The sequence below is a fragment of the Cnephaeus nilssonii genome, assembly GCF_951640355.1.
Source record: "Cnephaeus nilssonii genome assembly, chromosome: 11".
Lineage (NCBI taxonomy): Eukaryota > Metazoa > Chordata > Mammalia > Chiroptera > Vespertilionidae > Cnephaeus > Cnephaeus nilssonii.
Window position 1 is genome coordinate 33,506,792 of NC_137082.1, and position 22,887 is coordinate 33,529,678.

The window sequence follows — 22,887 nt, forward strand, 5'->3', positions numbered from 1 at the left end:
TAATTGGTAGGGACCAAAGATTTGGTAAGACTCCGTGTTGGCAAGGTTGGGAGAATACATACATTATTGGTGGGAGTGTACATTGGTACCTTATTAGGAGGCAATCTGGGAAATGTCTATTGAAAGACAAACGCACATACCTTCTGACCCAGCAATTCTCCTTCTGGCTCTTTCTCCTGCAGTTCCACTCACAATGTAGGAAAATGGAGGCTTAAAGGCTATTCACTGTATGTACAACCTTGTTTGTGAGAGTGAAAGAATAGGAAACAACTAGAGGAGTGGTTCGTTTATACAATGGAATACTAGGTCACTGTTAAAAAGGAAGGGGGAAATGCTTTATGGACTGATATGAAATAATCTGGTGTGAAGGAGCTATTTCCTTATATACATCCTTATACCTTTTGACTTTTGAATCATGTGAATCTATTATCTGGTTAAAATATCAACATCAAAAAAATGTTTTTAAGCCCGGCTGGTGTAGCTCAGTGGTTGAGCATCAACCTATGAACCAGCAGGCCATGGCTCAATTCCCTGTCAGGGCACATGTCCAGTTTGTGGGCTCGATCCCCAGTGGGGGATAGGAGGCAGTCCATCAATGATTCTCTCTCCCTCTCCCTTCCTCTTGGAAATCAATAAAAATATTTTAAATGTTTTTAAGATTTTTAGACCTGAGCATCAGATAAAAAGGAGTAAACAGTACAGGAATATTCAGAGATAAATCAGCAGGGTTGGATTGCCTGCTTATGGGAGAGACGGGAATGGAAGGTGAGGCTGCTGAGCTCCTGATTTGGGTGATCCAGCTAATGCTTTTAGCCAATTCACAGCTCTCGGCCTTAATTTCATCATTCGATTAAGTGTCTGTCCAAGGTAATGCATTTGCCTTGCCTGCATTTTAGGGTGGGAGTAGGCCCTCCTGAGAATTTTTTTTCTATTTTACCAACTTCAACATTTCCTGTGTGTGTGTGTGTGTGTGTGTGTGTGTGTGTGTGTGTGTTCTTGTAAATCTAACAAGCATTTATCAGATGCAAACCATCAAATGTATTTTAGTTTCATTTTTGTTTTCCATCTTGTTTTCATTTTGTTTTGTTTTTAATTAAAATTAAATGATGCAGGTAATGTATTTAGAACAGTGCCAAGCCCAGAGTGGCTACTGAGGACAAGGAGGGGCACCGCTCTCCCATTTCAAAGTGTTTGCCGATCTCCAGGCACCACGGGCACTTACCAAACAAACCAAGGCCCAGCGCTAGTTTCTATTTAATGAGGCTTTGCTGTTTCCCCCGTGAGTGACTGTATGTCATTTTCCACCCCTTCTAATTGTTTTTAACTTTTAATATTGAAAGATTTAAAAAATATTTTATAACTGTAGAAATCCATGCATCTACCATCAGATCGAATAGATATTAATATTTTGCCACATTTGCTTCAGATATTACACACCAACTTTTAAAATAATAAACCAACTTTGGATCACTAAGCATTAAGACATGTTTTTAACCTGACTTTTATAATTGTGCATAAAAATATAGTTTGACATATATTGTGTATACATAAATTAGTCAATGTATGCACACAAAATACAAAAATATTCACCTCAACACTGAAATAGTAAAAAGTAGAAACAGCCTGGCCGGCGTGGCTCAGTGGCTGAGTGCTGACCTATGAATCAGGAGGTCAGGGTTCGATTTTTTATTGATTTCAGGGAGGAAGGGAGAGGGAGAGAGATATATAAATATCAATGATCAGAGAGAATCATTGATTGGCTGCCTCCTGCATGCCCCCCCCCCCCCCCACTGGGGATCAAGCCCGCAACCCGGGCATATGCCCTGACCAGGAATCGAACCTGGTTTGATTGACCTCCTGGTTCATAGTTGATGCTCAACCACTGAGCCACACTGGACAAGCTAAACATCTTTTCATGTGCCTGTTGGGCATTTGTAAATCTTCTTTGGGGAAATGTCTACTCAAAGTCTTAGCCCTCTTTTAAATTGGATTATTTTCCTCTTTAATTGTTGAGCTGTAAGAGTTCTTTACCTATTTTTTAATACTACTTCCTTCTTAGATACACGACTTACAAATATCTTTTTCCATTTTGTGGATTGTCCTTTATTTTTAAGGACTTTTTGTTGTTGTTCACAGCAAAACTGAGAGGAAGATATAGAGATTTCCCACATACTCTGCCTCCACACACACATAGCCTCCCCCTGTTATCAACATTAACCCACATTGACACATCATAATCACCCAAAGTCCATAATTTACATTAAGGCTGTACCTTCTATGGATTTGGACAAATGCATAATGACATGTCTCCATCATTATTGTATCATGCAGAGTATTTTCACTGCCCTAAAAATCCTGTGCTCCACCTTTTCACTTTCTTGGTAAAGTCCTTTGAAGCACAAAAGTTTTTTGTTTTGGTGTGTGTGTGTGTGTGTGTGTGTGTGTGTGTGTGTGTGTGTGTATGTTTTAATTCTCACTTGAGAATATTTTTTCCATTGATCTTTAGAGAGAAAGTGGAAGGGAGGGAGGAAGGGGAGAGAGAGAGAGAGAGGGGAACATCAAAGTGAGAGAGACATATAGACTGGTTGTCTCCAACATGTGTCCTGACTGGGGGCTGGGGATCAAACCTGCAACGGAGGTACGTGCCCTTGACCAGGAATCAAACCCTCGACCCTTTGGTCCACAGGTTGGTGCTCTAACCACTGAGCAACCATCCATAGCTGAAGCACAAAAGGTTTTAATTCTGATGAAGTTCAACTTATCTACTCTTTCTCTTGTCACTCATGCTTTTGGTGTCACATCTAAGGAGCTCTGACTAACCAAGCTTATTTCTATATTTTACTCTAAGAGAATTAAAGTTTTAGCTCTTTATATTTAGGTCCAAGATACATTTGGAGTTAATTTTTGTCTATAGTATGAGGAAGGGGTCCAACCTTATTCTCTTGCATGTGCATATCCAGGTGTCCTGGCCCATTTGTTGAAGACTATGCTTGCCCCCATTGAACTGCCTTGGCACACTTTTCAAAAATCAGTTGACCATAAACCCAAGGGCTCTTTTTATTATTTAGTGGTTTGTTATGTGCTTATTCTTTTGAAATTAAGATAGAAGGATTCTCAGACAAATGTGGAAAAAGTCTTTGGAAATCTCTAAAGAAGACATTCTAGAACAATGGTGCTAACAAGGATGCCCGTCTTCCTTTGCCCAACATGCTGCCAACGGGGAGCAACACACGTTTTAGGGGAATTACCCTTGGGTTAGTTACCTAGAACCTCTACCTCCCAGTCAGTCCTGGAGAACGTTACACCTTATGGTCATTTCATGAGGTGAAATGCGGTGGGGGAGGGAGGGTGTTGGGGGAGGGGTGTCCTGAATGGCTGTCCCTTAACCTCTCTGAGCTTCCGGTTCTCTTCTTTGAGATGGGAATAATTTGAGGAACAAATGAGATGATTTGCGTGAAATGCTCTGTAAGCTGCACAGTGTTGTCGACGTTACTGGTGGTCACCATGGTGATGATAGCAAAAGGCAGACTCTCAGAGCTGGGACCTCAAAGGCCATCTTGACCCCACCCCAAAGCTGGATCACTTTTTCAATATTCCTACAAAGTGGCCACCCAGCCCGAACCCCTCTGGTGACAGAGAGCTCAGAATATTCCAAGATGGCTGGTATATATTTAATCTCTCTAGTTGTCAGAAAATGTTCTCCTCTTGAGTTGAAAAATCATAATATAATAACAGCTATACCTGGCACTATAAGAGGTGCTTCTATGTAGAATGTTATCTAATCTTTCAAATAATTCTGTGAGGCCAATATACTATTATGTGCTCCCATCAAATATGTAGGAAAATAGACTCGGAGGAGTTAAGTGACTTGCTCAGAGGCTCGGAGCCAGTAACAATCAGGCAGGATGTGAACCCAGGCCCATCTGACTCTAAAGCCCACACGTGACCTCTGGGCTGTTTTTGTAGCCTGCCCCATCAATTCCCAAGAAGGGTCTCTGTTTGGTCCCTGGGGGCTACATGGAGCAGGATTCACTCTTCTTGTCCACACTGATCCTTGACCACCAACCTCTGCCAGATGTGCACCTCACCAATGTCGCCGTGCAAAAGACGTCCCCTGACTACCACCCAAAGAAGGTGAGCAAGCTGGGCTTCTGCCCTCCGCACAGCCCCTGGGGCGGCTGGGGGGATGAGTGGGAGTGCCAAAGAGCCCAGGACAGGCTTGTCTTGGGCTCATAGTTCACAGTGCAGTCAGGCCCACCCTTCCCATTTGCAGTGCCCCGGGCAAGAGTACAAATGGAGGCCCATGCATAGTGTCTAGAGCCACATGCGGCTCTTTGGCCCCTTGAGTGTGGCTCTTCCACAAAATACCACAGCCTGGGCGAGTCTATTTGGAAGAAGTGGCATTAGAAGAAGTTTAAGTTTAAAAAATTTGGCTCTCAAAAGAAATTTCAATCGTTGTACTGTTGATATTTGGCTCTATTGACTGACTAATGAGTTTGCTGACCACTGGTCTAGATATTTAAAAGTTATAAGCCAAACTACCGTAACATACCCTCTAACAAAATGTGTGCTATCCTCCTGACTTGACAGATATGCTTCTATTTATCTATCATCATCTATCTACCTATCTATCTTCTATCTAATAATCTACAAGGCCAGGTTCAAATTTAGAATTCTATGACTTCTAAGGGTTAAGAGCCAGAACAGAAGTGCACAGGGAGAACTGGCCCCCAGCTCATACCCACACAGTGGGGGCCTCCTGCATACCCCCCGACCCTACTACAAGCAGCAGTTGATCATTCCTTGGGCCTTGGGATGCACACGTGGTCAGTGCAATCTGCCTTCAGGGAAGCAGGCCCAGGGAGAGGCCTGCACAGGGCATTTGGGCAAGGACTTCTGGGGTTGTGAGTCTAGGCTATGTTAGAGACACATACACTCTGGCTGGACACATCCCCTTGGGCTTACAGAGTCTTTGTCCCAAAAGGAAGGACACACTTGGGTTCTCCTGGTCATAGGACTCAGGGATGGGCTCCTCTTGTCCAGGCCTGAGGGCCACGTTGATGGCGATTGTTGGAAGGTCCGGGCAGCCCAGGGCCCGGTTAACTAAGGCTCCCTCTCCCAACCTGGGTGCACGGGCCCCAGGGCTGCAAATGGATGCTGCAGCGCTTCCGACAGTACCTGGCGTCCAAGCACGGGCCAGAAGCAGTGGAATCGCTCTTCAGCGACATGGACAACATCTTCATCAAGAGCCTGCAGAGTGTGCAGAAGGTGATCATCAGTGACAAGCACTGCTTTGAGCTGTACGGCTATGACATTCTCATAGACCAGGACCTCAAGCCGTAAGTGGATGGGCCTGTGGCCCTGGAGAGCCAGGGGGGACATTTTCCACCCAGACGGCCTGGGTCTGACCTCAGCTCTGCCACTTCCTAGATAGGCACACTTTCTGTTGCCTCAGTTTGCCCATCTGTGAAATGGTTGCTGTGTTATGAGGAATAAATGAAGTATAGAGCACTGAGCCTCATGTCTGGCACTAAGAGGCCTTTCCTGAATATATGCTGAGTCAGGGATCCTCCTCTGGTACCAGCAAGAAAATTACCCTCTGTAAGCCCTGGTGCTTTCCAGATGCAAAGTGCCTTCACCATGTCGATCCCTGTCAAGAATTTGGTGCATTCCTCAGTGTCCATGAGGTTGACCTGATGAGTAGAACAAACTGAGGTGGCAGGGACCGCAGCAATGGCCCTCATGCAATACCATTGGGGTTATTCTGGGAGCTTGAGGTCACCCAGTAAGTCAAGGGCAGAGCCAGGCCCAGGGTCATAGTTCCTGTGCTGAGCTGCTCCCCGCCAGTACCACAGCTCCTGGGCCCAGCACCTCCTGAGGGTCACTGTATGGTATTGAGGGGCTTTCTGAGCCAGGAGTAGAAGTCAAGACGTAAATCAGGCCCAGGTTCAGAGAAACAGGGTCGGGTACCAGTGGGTCTCTCTCCTTTGCCCCCTGGGGTAAAAGACGCGCAAAAGACGTCTGGGTAAGATGTGGCTGTGGGTATCAGAGTGGATCCTGACAGGGGAAACAAACTTGGAGGAGGCAGCAGATAGTGGAAAGTGGGACCTGAGGCTCCCGCTGACCTGCTGGGTGAGGCCTTCCCTTTCTGTGCCCAGGTTCCTGGCTGTAAATGACCGGGTTACACAGAACAAGAGGTTGTAAACGAGGCCCTTGGGTTGTCACCTGGAGTTTGGCCTTCAGAATTTTGTTTTTGTTTCTTTTTCATTGAAATTCAGTGACAATCTCTAAACTTTGGGAGATAGTCACACAAAATCTGGATTTTTGGCTTTTCTGGAAAACACAAGACAATCATGTAATCCTGGGTCACGCTCCTACAAGGCAACACTCCCCTGGAGCTGGCCACAGCCAGACCTGTAGACATGGAATGCTCTTTCCAGTTCACCATAGCCCAGCCCCTGTGGGGTATCAATTGTTTTCAAAAAGTTTTAGCCAAGTGGAGAGAGTACCTCTGGGTGAATTGAGGGTGAGGCCCAGGCACCCCCTCTAGCCGCTCAGCAAAGTTCCAGGAGCTCCAGGGACCAGGTAACCCTAAGACTCTCCCCTCTGTTCCCTCCCCAGATGGCTCCTGGAGGTCAATGCGTCCCCATCGCTGACAGCCAGCAGCCAGGAGGACTATGAGCTCAAGACCTGCCTCCTGGAAGACACCCTGCACATCGTGGACATGGAGGCCAGGTGGGGGAGGACAGCCTTTCAGGCACCCCATAATGACAATCGGGGCTCCCACCCGAGAAGAGATAGAACTCAGAACCTTGGACTTGAGCGGCCCTCAGAGACACTCTAGCCTGCCCCGCTATTTTATAGATGGAGAAACTGAGCTGTCCACACAGGGTTGGGGCCTGGTCCAGGGACCCAGCCCTTTGGGTGAGAGCAGGGCCAACCACAGCTTTCTGAGATTTGGTCCGGCAGGATTTCCTGGACACTTCCTGAGTGTGGGCCCCTGGACCAGTCATTCCACCTCTGAGCTTGTTTCCTCATCTGTGTCTGCCTCTCAGGATCGTTAGATCAATTTACCAAGATAACTTACTGTCAAGTGCCTACAGTAGGTGCTCAGCGAGAGACTATATATTGTTACTACAATGTGTACATAAGGAAAATTCAGGGCCTGACTTCAGTCTGTGTTGGTTGGTCTGTCTTCTCCCTCCCTCCCTCTACTCTTCCTTCCCTCCCTCCCTCCCTCCCTCTACTCTTCCTTCCCTACCTCCCTCCATCCCTCCCTCCATTCCTCCCTCCCTCTATCTCTCTATCCTTCCATTCCTCCCTCCCTCCCTCCCTCCCTCTCCCTCTCCCTCATTCCCTCTCATCTCTTTCTTCTTTATTAGTTTTTTTCTCAATTATTCCAGCAAGAGTTTGAGGGCTGACTCTTATTGCTCATGAGTGGGGTTTGGGTCACATGCCCTCTCTGAACCAATCATTATGACTCTGATTAACCAGGCCTAGGTCTTGTGCCCATCTCCCAGGGGATGGGGTCAACCTCCCCTGAGCCATGTAAGTGAGAGAGGGAGAATGGTTCTCAAAGAAAAAAACCAAAGCACTCTTAGGCTGAAAGAAGGTAAAATGGATGCTGAGCAGGAGGAACCTTAGGTGTCCACTATATCTGCCATCGTTTAGTCATTCAACAAACATTTGAGCCTCGTGTGTCAGGCCCTATGCCACACATTGAGGACACAGTAAAGGATAGAACAGACCCAGTTCCCGCCTTCATGAAATTTATGGTCTGGGGGAGACCGCAGAGTTTAAACCAGAATGCAGAAGTACTGAGGGCAAGTGTTTAAGCCACGGAATAAAAGTGGGGGACAACCCCTCTGAGACCTGTGTGGGCACCTAGGAAACAGCCAGTGAATGGATGGGCAAAGGAGGGTATTCTGACAGTGTGGGGACCAGCAGGCTGCAGGGATGAATCAGGAACCTGGCCAGGGTCTTTGGTTCCTACCAGGTGCACCCTCTTTAACCCTTTGTGTCTCCTGCCTATCCAGGCTCACAGGAAGGGAGAAGCGAGTGGGAGGCTTTGACCTCATGTGGAATGATGGCCCTGTCAGCAGAGAAGAGGGGGTTCCCGACTTGTCAGAAATGGGGAACTTTGTGACCAACACACACCTTGGTATGTGGGGCCATGTGGGAAGTGGGCACCAGGGATGTGTCATGGGAGGTTCCAGGTAGTCTAAGACTGGCAGCTTGGCACAGCTGTATGACCTGGACCAAGACTTAACCTCTTTGTTTCTCATCTGTAAAATGGAGATTAACTAGTTTCTATTTCAATATATGCCTAGAACACTGCCTGGCACATAGTGAGAAGATATTATTAATCTGCCAGGAGGTAGATTTCAAAAGGTTTAGGAAAATAAACAGAAAACAATGACAAACAACCCCCCTCCCACGATAGATAAAAGAGAAATTAGGGACTTCAGGGTTTGACTTTAAAACTTGGTGTTTAAAAAATGAAAATTTTTGCCTGTCCGGTGTGGCTCAGCTGGTTGAGCTTTGTCCCACGCACCAGGAGGCCCTGGTTCTATCCCCAGTCAGGGCACATGCCAGGGTTGCAGGCTCAATCCCCAGTAAGGGGCGTGCAGGAGACAGCCAATCCACGTAGGGGGTGTGCAGGAGGCAGTCAATTGATGATTCTATCTCTCTCTCCCTCTCCCCTCCTCTCTTTGAAATAAAATAAATACATTTAAAAACATTAAAAAATGAAAATTATTCACACTTATTGTAGACTATTTGAAAACTAAAGAAGGAAATAAAAAATCATCCAGACATAACCATCTTTAACTATCTGGTGTGTTTCCTTCCAGTTTTTAAAAAATGCATATATTCTATTTTTTCCTTTTACAGATTTGGCAGAGGACTGGAGTTTTCAGTCCCACTTTTCCATGTAGCATTTTCCACATCATTCAACAATATTAATAAGAGCCTATCTTTTGGAAACACTTATTTGCCAGGTCTAGACTAAATATTTTACATATGTTATCTCATTTCATTTTTAGGCAGCTTTTATTATCATTTTACAGATAAGGAAACGATTTCCAGATGTTACACAACTTGCTTAAGGTCTCGGTTATAAGTGGTGAGCCAGGACCTGAACTCCACTCTGTCTGACTCTAAAACCTGAATAATACTTGACTGCTAGGCTCTCCTGTCCCTTAGTGCAGTTAAAAACAAAGTTCCCTTACGGCTACAAAATATTCTAGCTTACATAGATGCCAAATTGGCTAAACCAATTTCTTGTAATTGAGCACATGGCATGATTTCAATTTTTCGCTTTTATAAACAATGGCACGATGAACATCCTTTCACATAAAACTCAACTGAGAAATCTGGCTGTTTCGTTAGGACAGATTTCTAGAAATACAATTACTGGGTCAAAGGGATGGACTTTTTATAGCCAGATTGCTTTCCGGAAAGATTATTGAATTTTCCAGCTCTGAATTCAAACAAACTTTACCAATGTGTGCATTCCACTGATTATTGGTGAGGTTTCAGATTTTTAATTTGCATTTCTTCTTTTGTTAGCTGTCCATACTCAATCTATTTTTCAATGGGTTGTTTACATTTTTTTAAATGTATAAAGGCCTTGGATATTAGTATGTTAAAGATATCACCTCTCTGTCAAGCTTATTGTAAACATTTTACTGAGTTTGTAATTTGCTTTTTAAATGCTCTTTGTGGCATCTTTTTATTTTTGATGAAAAGGTTTTAAACTTTTTTCGGGTTTGGTATGATTTAGGATTGGGCTTGGCTGCAAGCAACAAAAAAGCCAACTAATAGTTAGCCAGAGAGGGACTGATTTGTCCTGAGCCACAGGAAGTCTTGGGGTTAGCGGTGCAGGGCTGGCACAATGGCAGCATGGTGCTCTTTCCTCTTTTTGCTTTGCCACACGTAGTAGGTTGCCTTGGTGCTCGCGCTTGTTGCCTCAGCTTGCTCAGGTTGCAAGATGGCTGCTCCAACTCCAGACACTCTGTCCTTGTCCCAGGCAGAAAGAAACAGGAAGGCCCAAGGACCAAAACCTTTCCTTCAAGCTTTGATTGTTTATTCCAAAAGGGATGCCCTCCCGGGACCTCTGCTGACATCTATCAGCGCTGGCTCACATGGCCACCCATGATGCAAGGAAGCCTGGGATGTCAAGCAGTTTGCCTTGAGGAAGGCAAAGGAGAGGAAGTTTGTGAATGGCTTTTCCACAGCAGATCCCTAGTGTCTGCCAAATTGCGTGTTTGGAGGATGACTACATAATGCTTTCAAGCTGTGGATACAACCACCTGGAACTCTTGTTTAAATGAAGATTATGATTCAGTAGGTCTGGAGTGAGGCCTAAAATTCTGCATATCTGACAAGTTCCCAGGTGATGCTCTCTATTAGTTAACTGTTACTGTGTAACAAACCTTCCCCAAACCTCACAGCTTAAAACAGCTACCTTATTTGCTATTCATTCTCCAGGCGTCGCCTAGAGTCACGCATAGGGCTCCAGGCACCTGGGGATGCACTGAGATTTGGGAGCCTAGGATAGCTTCATTGCGTGTGTGGTGGTTGATAATGATTGTCAGCTGGGCCTCTCTTTCTAGGTGGTCATTTGTCCTCCAGCAGTGCTGCCTGGCTTCTTCACGTGGCAGTCCCAGGGTTCCAAGAAGGCAAGGAAGGGGTAGTGAAACCTCTTGACATCCAGGCTTGGGCTTAGAAGTCCCAAAGTATCATTCCTCCACAATCCATTAGTTAAAGCTAGTCCAGCCCACATTCACAGGGCAAGGAAACAGACCACCTCTTGGTGGGAAGAACAGCAGTCACCCCGCAGACAGATGCGCATGTAGGAAAGGGAGAGGTTGTTGCAGCTCTCCTTGCTAACAATCCATCTCAGATATCGATGCTGCTGTTTCCTGGGCCCTGTTTGAGTAGCAAAGATTCAGGACACCTTGGCTTCTCCACTTTGGCTGCCTATTGGAATCACCTGGGACCTTTAAAAAAGACCAATGCCTGCTGGAGATAAAGATACAGTTGGTCTGGACATCAGTATTTTTTAAATCTCCCCATGACCCTAAAGCACAGCCTAGATTGAGAGCCACTGCTTGAGGAGTCTCTAGATAACTCCCAAGTATCCAGTGGAGTGTGGGCATATGGTCGTGAATACCAGAGGAGCTGGCTGGGAGTGGGAAGAGTATTGATGAAATGCATTATGGATGTGTTGAGGGATCTCCTGGTGAAAAGACCAGCAGATAACTCAGAGATGAGTCTAGAACTCCAAGAAGAGATTTGCATTGGACACAAATATTTGGGAGTTATGAATGAGCCACTTGCAGATAAAGCTAAGGTTCTTAGCTTTGAAGCCTTGATGACCAGTGAGCACCTAGGAATTAGGAATGGGGCTTTGGGGTGCTAAGAAAGATGGCCGTCTCCTCCAGGTCAGTAGTTGTGGCCATGTGATTCATCATTCAACCAGCATTTGTGAGTGCCATCAAAGTGCCTGGCACAAGATTCAGTGACCATGGAATTGCTTCAAGGATCAGCTCTGAGAGCAAACAGGAAGTAGTAACACCGTGAATGTGCCAGGAGAGGAGGTGTCTCCAAAGTTCATGTTGGCCTCGCAGCCTGGACTACCTGGACACACATGAGAGTAGGGGCTACTGTGTGGAAATATTTAGCCAACTGTGCGTGACAAAGGGGGTTGGGTAAGGGAAGAAAGCTAGCATTTAACCTACTAGGTACTAGGCACTGTGCTAGCTTTAATGCATTTTCACTGAGTAAAACCAGAGGAAAGCAATGTGGGGTAGTGGTTAAGAACTTGACTTCTGGAGCTAGATTAGCCTGGGTTCAAAACCCAGACCTGCTATTTTTTTAAAAAATATATTTTATTGATTTTTTGCAGAAAGGAAGGGAGAGGGATAGAGAGTTAGAAACATCGATGGGAGAGAAACATCGATCAGCTGCCTCCTGCACACTCCCCAATGGGTATGTGCCCGCAACCAAGGTACATGCCCTTGACCGGAATCGAACCTGGGACCCTTGAGTCCGCAGGCCGACGCTTTATCCACTGAGCCAAACCAGTTAGGGCAAGACCTGCTATTTTTTGTGTGATTTGGAGCAAATAACTTGGCATCTGAACCTCGGTTTTCTTCTTCTACACATCATTCTGGTGAGATCTCAACAAGTCAATCCACATTCAGCACCTGAAGCAGTCCCTGAGGTAAGTCCCCAGTGAATGTTACCTTCCTTTGAAGATCCTTACACTCATCCCATAAAGCAAGTATTTAGTTTACAGATGAGAAAACTGATGCATGAAGAGGAAAATTACCTGCTTGAGGGCCACAGCAGTTCAGGATGCAAACCATAAGCCATCCATAATTGCATGGCTGCTGTCTCCTCCTCCCAACAGGTAGCAGCAGCACAGGTCGCTCCACTCCCAAACCCCTTTTTCTATGGACAGGACCTTCCAGCCAACACTCCACTTCCCTTCCAGGTTGCATCAATGATCGAAAAAAGCAGCTGAGGCAGCTGTTCCGCTCCCTTCAAGGCCAGAAGAAAGCTTCCAGCTAATACCCAGCCGCTGAGAGGCAAGCGTCCCTGGGAGGTGCCACGTCATCCAGTCCTCTCCCCACTCCATGGCCAGCACAGCAGCACCTCAGAGCACATGCCTCCCTCCCTCTGGATGGGCCACAGCTGCTGCTTGCTGCTTGGGCCGGGTCTCCTGGATTCCCCCACCGACCCCTGGGCATCTTTGCACCAGGAGACAGCCAATCCTCTGGACTGGATGGGTTTTAACCCCGACACATTGGCTTAGCTAATAGGCCCAAAGAGTAAAAACTCAGCAAATTCGGCTATCCAGAGATCACATCTAATAAATGAGCACAGGCCTTACTCGAAGTTACTGAGAGCTTGGCTCAGGGAATGCTGTGGGCTGCAGCGGTGTCCTCCTGGCTTCACCCTTTGATGTCTCCCAGGAGGTTAGTGTTGAAAGAGTCCTCCAAGAGCAAAGGATTCACGGGCTAGGGAACTTGTCTTAAGCTATGTTGGCAAGCAAGCAGTTATTAGATTGTTTATTGGGAGTCTGGAGGACTGAACCCTGCACATCTCCTATGTGAAAGCCAGCAGGCCAAAGCATCCCCATTTCTCAGATGGACATGGATCAGGAAGGCAGAGCTGCTTAGGAAGGGTCCCTGCAAAGGGGCACTTATCTAAGTCATCTGGGTGACAGGTGCCTCTCTGGGCCTTCCTACTGAGGTTGGGAGCGGAGTTTTTTAAACTAGAAAGCCTTGTGCTGGCAGGCAAGGAGATAGCATTCCCACATTCCTACACCTCCTCTTAGTTTAATAGGAGTTACAAGTGGACTGGTGGGCTAACTGCTCCATGGGGACCCATTAGGGGATCCCAGGCAGCTCCCTCTGCCACTCTTCCTGCTTCAGGACAGTTCTTTCAGCTACAAGTAACAGAATCTGACTGCCCAGGGATGGGAAGGGCTTTTGGAAGTGAATACTGTCAAGTCCAAGACATGAACCAGTTAGCTTTGCAAAGGCCAGAAACCAGCCATTCTGAGCCTCCTGCCTTCATCCCTGTGACTGAGGAAAACCCAGACAGCCCCAGGCGTGGGTTCTACTGTTCCAGTAGGATCCAATTGGTTCTTTCTGTCCTAGCATCTCCTTCGCCAGACAGGTAGGGGCAATGTTTAGAGGGAAATTGTGAGCAAGGCAGTCCTACCAGATAGTGTCTAGCGAAGTGAATGCTGCTACTCCCTACTTTTTAAATTTATATTTAAAAATATACAATATAACAGCAACATGTTCTTTCCTTCCACCCCAAATATGCTGTTTGTTTTGAGGGAACCAAATAATTGGTGATTGCAGACAAATCACCAGCTTATCAGACACCTGTCCTGACCCCTTGCTTTCCTCAATCTTGGAGCTTGTTCCAAATCAGTGCTCAAAGAGCTTCCTTATTCTTGATTATAGCTGTGTAGTTTCCACTACCTGGAGCCATCAATTCCTTTAATCTACTGTGGACATTAGTTTATTCTCATTTAGTTTCCAACTCCATCTCCCTACTGTTTGAGCCAGTATGAAAAAACACACAAATTTCTACTAAAAAAAACCTCAAAAGGATGCACCATCGCAATTCTGAGCCAAATTTGACTTACGTAAGGTATTTTGTTTGGCCAACACCAGTTTTAAAATTTTTTCTGAATTAGCAATATTTAAAAGACAGAAAATTCAACTTAAAAATCCAAATTGCTAGTTCCTCTTGAAGAAAACATAGGATCTGGCCATAGCAGCCTGTGTTCCAATAACACTATCGGCAGCAGCTGAGTGCCGCAGGGGGCATGGCAGTGTACCTATCATTTCAAGGAGGAACCATGCCCTTCATAGGTGGTAACCTAACCTAAGGGGAGTGGTATGCCTTCAATTAAGGACCAAAGGAGGTAAAGAACAGAAGCAGCTATCCATTCATTAGGTGACCTTTATTGAAGCCTCAGCGAACAGAAAGATACCGTGTTGCCCTCACAGCACATTCACATTAGGACCTGAGACCTGACAATAAGGGAACGCAGAGAGCAGCGCTGGCCCTGGCCCTGCTTCCGGAGACGGTGGAGGGGCATCCTGAATGCATGAAGCATGTGAAGAGGCAGTCTCCCTCACCCATCTCTGGTGCAGGACTCTGCAAGGCCTTCCTGACGAACAAGCAGCTGTAAGCAGCACCTACTCTGGGCTCCATCTGGGAGCAAGCAGGAAAAATGGGCCAAAATGGAGCGAGTGGGGAGAAATGGTATGTCTGCTCCACAGATAGTTGTGGTGAACCACGAAGCACCAAGATCCTGTCCTTCATTCAGAAACCACCTGTGAGCTTCCTGCTTTATTCCAATTCTGTTACACATGCTGCTTGAAAATGTCTCCCTTTCTGAGAGGAATGCTGGAATGAAGCTCCCACTCTTTCCCTTCCTTCTTCCCTGCCCAGGGCCAATTTAAACAGCAGGCCACTGTTGAGAAGTGTCTGTTGCAGTCATTCTCATACCCCCACAGGCGCTGCCCCCACCCACCCACTGGTGGCTGCTAGGCCTGTCAATGGGTCTTGTGTCCATTAGCCCTGGTGGTCAGGCCCACAGGCCCCGGCAGGCTGAGGGTTCCCTCCGCTTTCACAGAGCCGTCAAGCTCTACAGATAAAGAGGCTGCAAACAGGAGCCATGGCCAGATTGCTGATGCCTGTGCCCTTGCAGGGTAGATCCTGTCCTTGCAGAGTTCTGGGTCCTACATGATCCCAGGGGGATGCTGGTTTTAGGCCCCTTATCCAGGTTTTTGAATTTCATCCTTTCAAGATGACCTTGAGAGCTTTAAGTTCATCCTGGTTGAGGGGGGTCAGGTTAAAACCCTTCAGCTCCGGTTTGCCTAGGGGGAGAAGACAATCTATCAGTGCGTTCAGGCCTCTTGTTGTCCAACCTACTGGCCCCAGAGTCAGACCTGGGAAAGGAGTTCACACTGCGTTCATACTGCCAGACACCTGGCTTTGAGGTCTGGCAGGGAAGGGCCTCAAATCTACAATATACTGAACAATGAACATTGACACCCACTACTGACTCATCAAGAACCTGCAGAATTATGACTCTGCTGGCCAGAAACCTCCAGATTTCTGCCATACATATGGCAGATCTGGAGTGGTAAGGTTTACCTAGAAATTCAGCCTCTGAGTAGAGCTGTCCTGGTCCCCACACCATGCCCTGGCATAAAATGTAAGATACCTCAGGCCATTCCTGAACCTGAAAAGAATCTGTGATAGAAGACCCCACAAACTTCCTTGTCCATTCTATCTCAGGAAGGCTAGAGACAACCACTGCCCCCTGCCCACAGCTTCAGTGCCACTCACATGCTGTCCAGGCCATTGCCCACCGGGGAGGGGCTTCCCAATCCTGTCCTCTAAGTCCATGTTGATGGTTTTGTTCCTTCCTGGTTTCTTCCCCCCTCCCCCACCTCCTAGGCTAATACCTTGGGCCTCAAAGAGGCGGTTGACCTTCACTTTAAGTTGTTTCCGGAGTTTCTCTATTTCTTTATCCAGATGATCCTGATCTGAAAAAAGAGGTGGGCAAATAGGATGAGGTTATACTACAGACACAATGACCCAAAAGGAGTCGGGGATGCCAGCCTCTCCCTAGCCCCTTTGAGAGCAAGGGCTCTTAGCATTCAGGAAGGAAAAGGGGACTTCAGAAACTAATTGAGGAAGGAACCAAAGGCTAGAGAAGCAACGAGACCTGCCCACAACCACTGAGCGAGCCCAGGATCGGGCTGAGCAGACCAGTCCGCTGACTCTCAATCTCCTGACCTGTTTTCACTACGCCAGTGGTCGGCAAACTCATTAGTCAACAGAGCCAAATATCAACAGTACAACGACTGAAATTTCTTCTGAGAGCCAAAAACCGACTTCTGTGCATGGGCCACAAAGTTTCAATCGCACTGTATGTGTGCGCCCGTACGTGGTATTTTGTGGAAGAGCCATACTCAAGGGGCCAAAGAGCCACATGTGGCTCGCGAGCTGCAGTTTGCCGACCACTGCCCTATGCAAATACCTTGGGCTAGTTGGTGCATAGGGAAGGCAACATCAGGATTTTAGGTCACCCTTCCACAGTGAAATTAGAGAAAATTCAACTGAAAAAATAAAACGAAGAACCTACAGCAGACCTACCCTATGATGACTGGAAAATGGAGAAAATTCAATCGTTATACTGTTGCTATTTGGCTCTGTTGACTAATGAGTTTGCCGACCACTGGCGTAGTGAAAACAGGTCAGGAGATTGAGAGTCAGCGGACTGGTCTGCTAAGGGATTTTATAAACCCAAGTCCACTAAGGAGTTTTTAGAAAAGCATGATTGTGGTAACATGTGGCCTAAACAACCTAACAATCAATGGGCAAGCTGAATGCTCAAGCTTAACCTAATTAGCCTCAGTGGATAGAAGAGGTTATCTTACCTTAACAGACTGCACCTGAAAGCAAACTGCCTATGAGAAGTGGAAGCTACAAAGCTCAACTTCAGATGTTACATCTGACTGTCACTCAATCCTCTCCACCTGCTGTTTTCACCTGCTCACAGGAACATTTGAGCTAGTTTGTCTTCCCCACAGACTTTCATTCTTTCTGATGAGAAGCCCCTGATCCAGCTGGGCCTCTGGTCTGGGCAATGGTTCTACTCAATCTTTTAAAATAGGTTGCTTGCCCGACTGGTGTAGCTCAGTGGGTGGGAGTCAACCCAGGAACCAAGAGGCCACTGGTTCAATTCCTTAGATTCCAGGGTTGTGGGCTCAATCCCCAGTGGGGGGCGTGCAGGAGGCAGCCAATAGATGATGTTTCTCTCTCATCAATGTTTCTATCATCCTATTCCCTCTCCCTTCCTCTCTCTCTAAACAAAAAAATCAGTAAAAACATATTAAAAATAAAAAATAAAATGGGTTGCTCAATGTAAATGAGTAACCCTACTCTTACAAGCTTGTTTCGCCTGTGTCAATCACTGAGAATTATGGATAATGATGTCCCAGAACCCCTATAGGTACAGTTAACATGACCACATTTATGGGCCAAGACAGCTGAAGATCAGATCCTGAACCCAGGCAAGCGACCCCTCTGAAAGCATCCTCCAGCCTACCAGCCTAGTGCAATGACAACTCGATTTTATAACCATAATGTTAGTGTGTGTTTTTCAACAGGACAACCAGAAACTTCTATTCCAAGCTAACCCTTTGCTAGAATTTTTATTTCAACAGGGATAGAGGCACCCTGTCTTCAGGGACGGAGGCAACCTTGCTGGTCCTCTTGTCCTATACATTTTCAAGGGCAGAAAAGAGAAAATATGTGTAACCCGCCCTTTTCCCAGCCAAGGACGCATTTGCAACCTGACTTTTTACCTTTATGATGCATCTCCAAAGAGCTTTGGAAATTGTGGTCATGCATATTTGAGAAATATCTATTTAGTTGCCGACCCTAAGGTTCACTCACCCCAAGCCCCCATTTCAACACAGTCTCTCTTGTAGGGGATGTTAAAATAAAAGCTCACTATGCCAGGCTCCCTTGTATCTACGGGGGCCATGTAACTTAGTTCTGGCCATAGAGATGTCAGCAGAAGGCCCTGCGGACAGCCTAATTTCCAAAACAGAAGGCAAGGCCATAATCAGGGGTGGGAAACCTTTTTTCTGCCAAGGGCCATTTGGATATTTATAACATCATTCTTGCACAAAATTATCAACTTAAACATTAGCCTGCTATATTTGGTCAAACATTTAACTCACCCCTAATGCTTTGGCAGGGCCAGACCAAATGATTTGCTCGAGCCTTATACGGCCCACGGGCCAGACGTTCCCCACCCCTGCCATATAAGGAGAAAGCCCTTGGCCTTTCCTCCAGCCTGGCACGTGGACATGAGCCCTGCAATGATGACACAACCACCAAGAGAATACGCTAAGGCGACACTGCTGAGCAGCAATGCCAGTCCTGGATGGCTGACTCCAGATAACTTCTTACATGAGAAAAACAGAACCAAATATTTTAAACCTCAATTTGTTGAATTTTCTGTTACTTGTGGTCCAACTTGTTCCACAGATAAGCATTATGCTAGGCACACATACTGTTTTCTCTCAACTTCAAAAAAAAAAGTGCTACAGAGATGCACCCCCACCCCAGGGGGAGGCAGCTGTTTCCCTGACTCATGCCCAGGAGGCCTTACCTTTCTCAATCATTTCCTTCGTCTGAGGGTGAGGCATCTTGATAAACATGTTCCCAAAGCAAACCATCACATCTTCTGAAATGGAAAAGGGTAATTCCTTCAACAAATATTCTGAGCACCTACTATCCACTAGGCATTGTTTTAGACGCTGAAAACACAGCAGAACAAGACAAAGGTCCTGAGCTCACAGAGCTTAAGTTATAGTGGAGGAAGGGGAATAAACAAGCAAAGATATCACTTGTCAGGCCCGGGCAGGTCTAAGCACTGTAGAGAAAAATAAAGCAGGGTAAGGGGGATGGGGAATGCCAGAGTAGGGGAGAGACTTGTTGTACCTGGTGGTCTGAGAGGCCTCACTGATTATGTGACATCTGGACAGAGACTTGAAGAAAGTGAGGGTGTGAGCCCTGCAGCAAAAAATCACTAATGTGCTTGGGGTGTTAGAAACAGCAAGGAGACCAGTAAGGATGGAGTCAGCGAGTGAGGGGGGAATAGAGATGATGTTGGAAGAGTGAAAGGGGGTCTGGATTACCCCCAGACAAGAGTGAAATGGGATCTTGCAGGACTCTGGATTTTACTCTGGTCAGATGAAAAGCAACGGGAAGGTTTTAGACCTTCCAATGCACTTTAAACAAAATTCAAACTACTTCCCTTCATTATGGCCTGGCCTCTGCCCATCTTTCCAGCTTCATCACATGCCCTTCCCCCTTGCTTATTCTGTCACAACCACTTGGCCTCCAAGAGCCTCCATCCCATCCTCCAACACCTATCCCACGTCCAGTCCCATCTTCAGCTTTCTCACAATTTCTAATTACGTATTTATGTTGTTCTGCTCATTGGTACTGTTTTTATACCCCCTCCCCGTACTTTCCCAGTGCCAACTTTGATAAGCCAGCACCTAACGGCCTGTCATGGAGTTGAGCAGCTGAAACCCTGAGCCACAGTCTGTGTGAGACCTGTGACATTTCCTCCCCCCATCTCCATGGGGTGTGTCACACACCTGCAGCCTCCTGCCTTGTCTCTGTTAGGGACAAGGCAAAGGCCTTCTAAGGAGAACTGAACAGGCCTCCTGGGCTGTAGTGAGGAAGTCTTGACTTACCAGAGGCGCTGAGATCTTTCTGTAGGGCCCTGAGGCCCTCTCGGTTCTGATTCCTTTTGGTGTCCAGGTCCACAATCTGAAAAGCACAGAGGCAGGAGGGAGGTCAGCTACTTCTTGCCCCAGCTTGTCAGCTCCCAACAGACCCACCTTTCTATTAAAGCCTAACAGAAACAACAAGGCATCGTTCCTGGGTCACTTCCAGTGTCCTCCTAAGATAGACTGATGTGTGAATGTATTTCTTCCCCCACTCAGCTTCCAGGTCCTTTTAAAGACCGTGTGTTGTGCAGATGTTTTCCCCCCAGAGAAGGTGCTGGGAAAATGCTGACTAAACAGATAATTTTTTATTAGCCACTCGAGCGCTAGTTCTCAAGCGTTAGGGCATTTCAGAATACCTGGGGAGTGGAAACCTCTCCCTGGGCAAGCTCCCCCAGCTGATTCTGAGCTAGTATCATGAGAAGCCCAACCATACGAGACTGGGACAGAAGGGGTGGGGCACTGAAATGGTGGTAACAACACAACAGCTACTAAAGAAGTGAGGAGGGGGTACCATATACCGCTTTAGAGCACTGGCTCTGGAGCCAGAATACCCAGGCTTGAATCCTGCTGCACGCGAGTAACTGTTCGATTTCACCTTCCTCACAGGTTACTGAGCCAGGAACGGGATGGATTACCAGCACAGTGCCTGACACCTGGTGAGTACTCACAAACTGCTATTATCATCATCACTCAGCACACTGACGCAGTGATTACGGCTCTTCCCCAAGTCTTCCCCTTCTCGGTAAATACCCACCCAACCACCAATCAATCATCCTAACTGAAGATGGGGAGTCACGAATCATTCTTGTCTCCTCCTACTCCCTGGCCCCTGTGCACTACTAACCCGATGGCAGTGGATTAAGCAGAAGCTATCCTGACATTCTCCCAGGACCCCAAACTGGAAGAGAAAACCCTTACAACAAAGGTTGTAAAGAGGAGGCCACATCAAGACCCGTCCACTGCTAGTTGTTATTGTGCCATTTTCTTAAAACACTTGACTTTTACCAATTGAAACGTGATGAGGTTGTATTGATTTTAGTAGAACAAAATCTTTACTGCCACTGTCCGAAATTTGTCAAACTAAATATACAATTCTAAAAAACAAAACATGTCCATCTCCAAAATATGTTACTGCCCCATCTGCTGTCTCCATCACCACCACCCTGGACCAATGGCCCCTGGCCTTCCTATATTTACTGTGCTCCACAGAGAAGCCAGAGGGATCCTTTTAAAACCTTGATCCAAGTACGTCATCCTTTGCTCCCCTCCTCCCCACCCTCCGCAACTCCCTTCAACCACTTGGCACTTCCATTGGAACCAGACCCGAGCTCCCTGTTAGGTCCACAAGGCCCGGCAAGCCCGGGGTCCCTGTCCTCCCACGGCCCCACCCCTGCGCAGTCACAGACACGCAGACCTCTTTTCTGTCCCTCTTCTCCCCTCCAAGGCCTTGACTGGGACGATGCCCAGACCTGCCTTTTGGAAAAGGGGTTCAGGTAAACTGCCCAAAGGGGTGATGGTTCGGGAACGGGAGGGCACAGTAAAGGGCAAAGAAAGGATGGAGAGAGGACGGCTAGCACCGGGCGGGCGCTCCCCTAACACGTCGGTCTGCAAAAATGGGTGAGGCGCGGCGCTGTGCCCACATCGCCTCAATCTGCCACGTTTGTCGCCACAGCCGTTAGGCCACCGGTCCGGGTGAACTCACTGCCAGCCGCTGCCGGAGCCAGATTCCGGACCCGCGCACTTCCTACGGCATCACCACCAGGCCCAGCAGCTGAGCCCGGGCCCCTGCGCGGCGGACGCGCCTCCTACCTGCCGCTTGTCCGCCAGCACCGCCTCGGCGAGCTCTTCCACCTCCACCAGGTACCGCAGCACCCGCTCCGCCTCGGGTGACAGCATGGTGCCCGCCACTCCGACCCCACTCCGGCTCCAGGGCCGCTCCGGCTCCGCGGCGGCTCCTTCTGCGCACGCGTCGCTCTGACCGGGCTTCCGGCGCGCATGCTCAATTAGAAGAGGCCCGGCGGCGCGCTCGCGCGCGCTCCACTAAGCCGGGGTCAGGACCTACCTTTGGGGCGGTGCTGGAGCGCCCCCTGTAGGCCCAGAGAGCACAGTCTTCAGTGCTCCTCTTAACCTCTGCCTTCCTCTCTTCATGTTTTGTTTGCTTGTTGTTAACCCTCACCGGAGGGTATTTTTTTCCATTGATTTTTAGAAAGTGGAAGAGACACACAGAGAGAAACATCGATTGATTGCTTCCCGCACGCTTGGGCATGGGATGGAGCCTGGGCGTGGGATGGAGTCTGCAACCAAGGTACGTGCAGTTGACTGGAATCGAACCTAGGACCCTTCGGTCGGAGGGCTGACACTCCATCCACTGAGCCAAGCCGGGTTAGGGCTCTTCATATATTTCTTAAGCAGGCAATTTTAGGAGCTGAGAATGCAGCAGTGAACAAAACAAAGTCCCTGCCCTCATGAAACTTCATCCTAATGGGAAAATCCGACAATTGATAAAAAATAATTACATACTATAGCTGGCAAAGATAGGGCTGGAGAAATATAAATTATTACTTCCCTGTTTAAGGGACATCAAGAAAGCCCATGTAGCAGTGTGACTTATATTTAACCTCTGAGACCTTAAGTTTATAATTTATGAAATGGGAGTGAATAAAAATATTTCTCATGGTCTCTCTGCAGGATCAGAAGAGGCAGGAATCATTTTTCAACTCAGTTTGACCAGTGTTTGTTGAGCCCCGGTGTTGGGACCAATGTCCGGAGTAGTCCTAGACCCAAGGAAATGGCTGGAAAACCATGAAGTTCTGTAAGTGCTGAAACGCAAATCAGTGTGGGCCGTAGGATCCAGGGGGACCTCCAAGAAGAGGCAGGCCGGTAGAAAGTGGCTGCCCTTTACAACCAGAGGGTTCCCTAGAGATCAAGCCCAACCCCTCATTGTAAAGCTGGAAACCCAGGCTCAGAGAGCAGCCATGACTTTAAAAAGTCAACAGCAGACCTGACATTAGAATTCTGACCT

The 22,887-nt window shown here is 47.4% G+C and overlaps 2 protein-coding genes across 3 annotated transcripts in view; one reads left to right on the forward strand and one right to left on the reverse strand.

Moving 5' to 3' along the window:
• Nucleotides 1-12,579, forward strand: part of TTLL9 (tubulin tyrosine ligase like 9) — a gene marked incomplete at both ends in the record, with an annotated part of 37,470 nt that extends 24,891 nt beyond the window's left edge. For both annotated transcript variants that reach the window (XM_079784191.1, XM_079784192.1), the window contains 5 exons: nucleotides 4,076-4,134; nucleotides 5,143-5,339; nucleotides 6,622-6,735; nucleotides 8,037-8,161; nucleotides 12,503-12,579. In XM_079784191.1, the coding sequence (XP_079640317.1) occupies nucleotides 4,076-4,134; nucleotides 5,143-5,339; nucleotides 6,622-6,735; nucleotides 8,037-8,161; nucleotides 12,503-12,579 (572 nt within the window). The remainder of the gene's footprint in view (nucleotides 1-4,075; nucleotides 4,135-5,142; nucleotides 5,340-6,621; nucleotides 6,736-8,036; nucleotides 8,162-12,502) is intronic.
• A 1,896-nt stretch (nucleotides 12,580-14,475) lies between these two features.
• On the reverse strand, nucleotides 14,476-21,828 carry PDRG1 (p53 and DNA damage regulated 1). Its single transcript, XM_079783375.1, has 5 exons — nucleotides 21,675-21,828; nucleotides 19,830-19,905; nucleotides 18,734-18,808; nucleotides 16,011-16,091; nucleotides 14,476-15,416 (listed from the first exon to the last, which is right to left on the reverse strand). Exons 1-5 carry the CDS (start codon nucleotides 21,759-21,761, stop codon nucleotides 15,334-15,336), a joined length of 402 nt encoding a protein of 133 aa, XP_079639501.1. The 5' UTR covers nucleotides 21,762-21,828; the 3' UTR covers nucleotides 14,476-15,333.
• Between the last annotated feature and the right edge of the window lie 1,059 nt (nucleotides 21,829-22,887).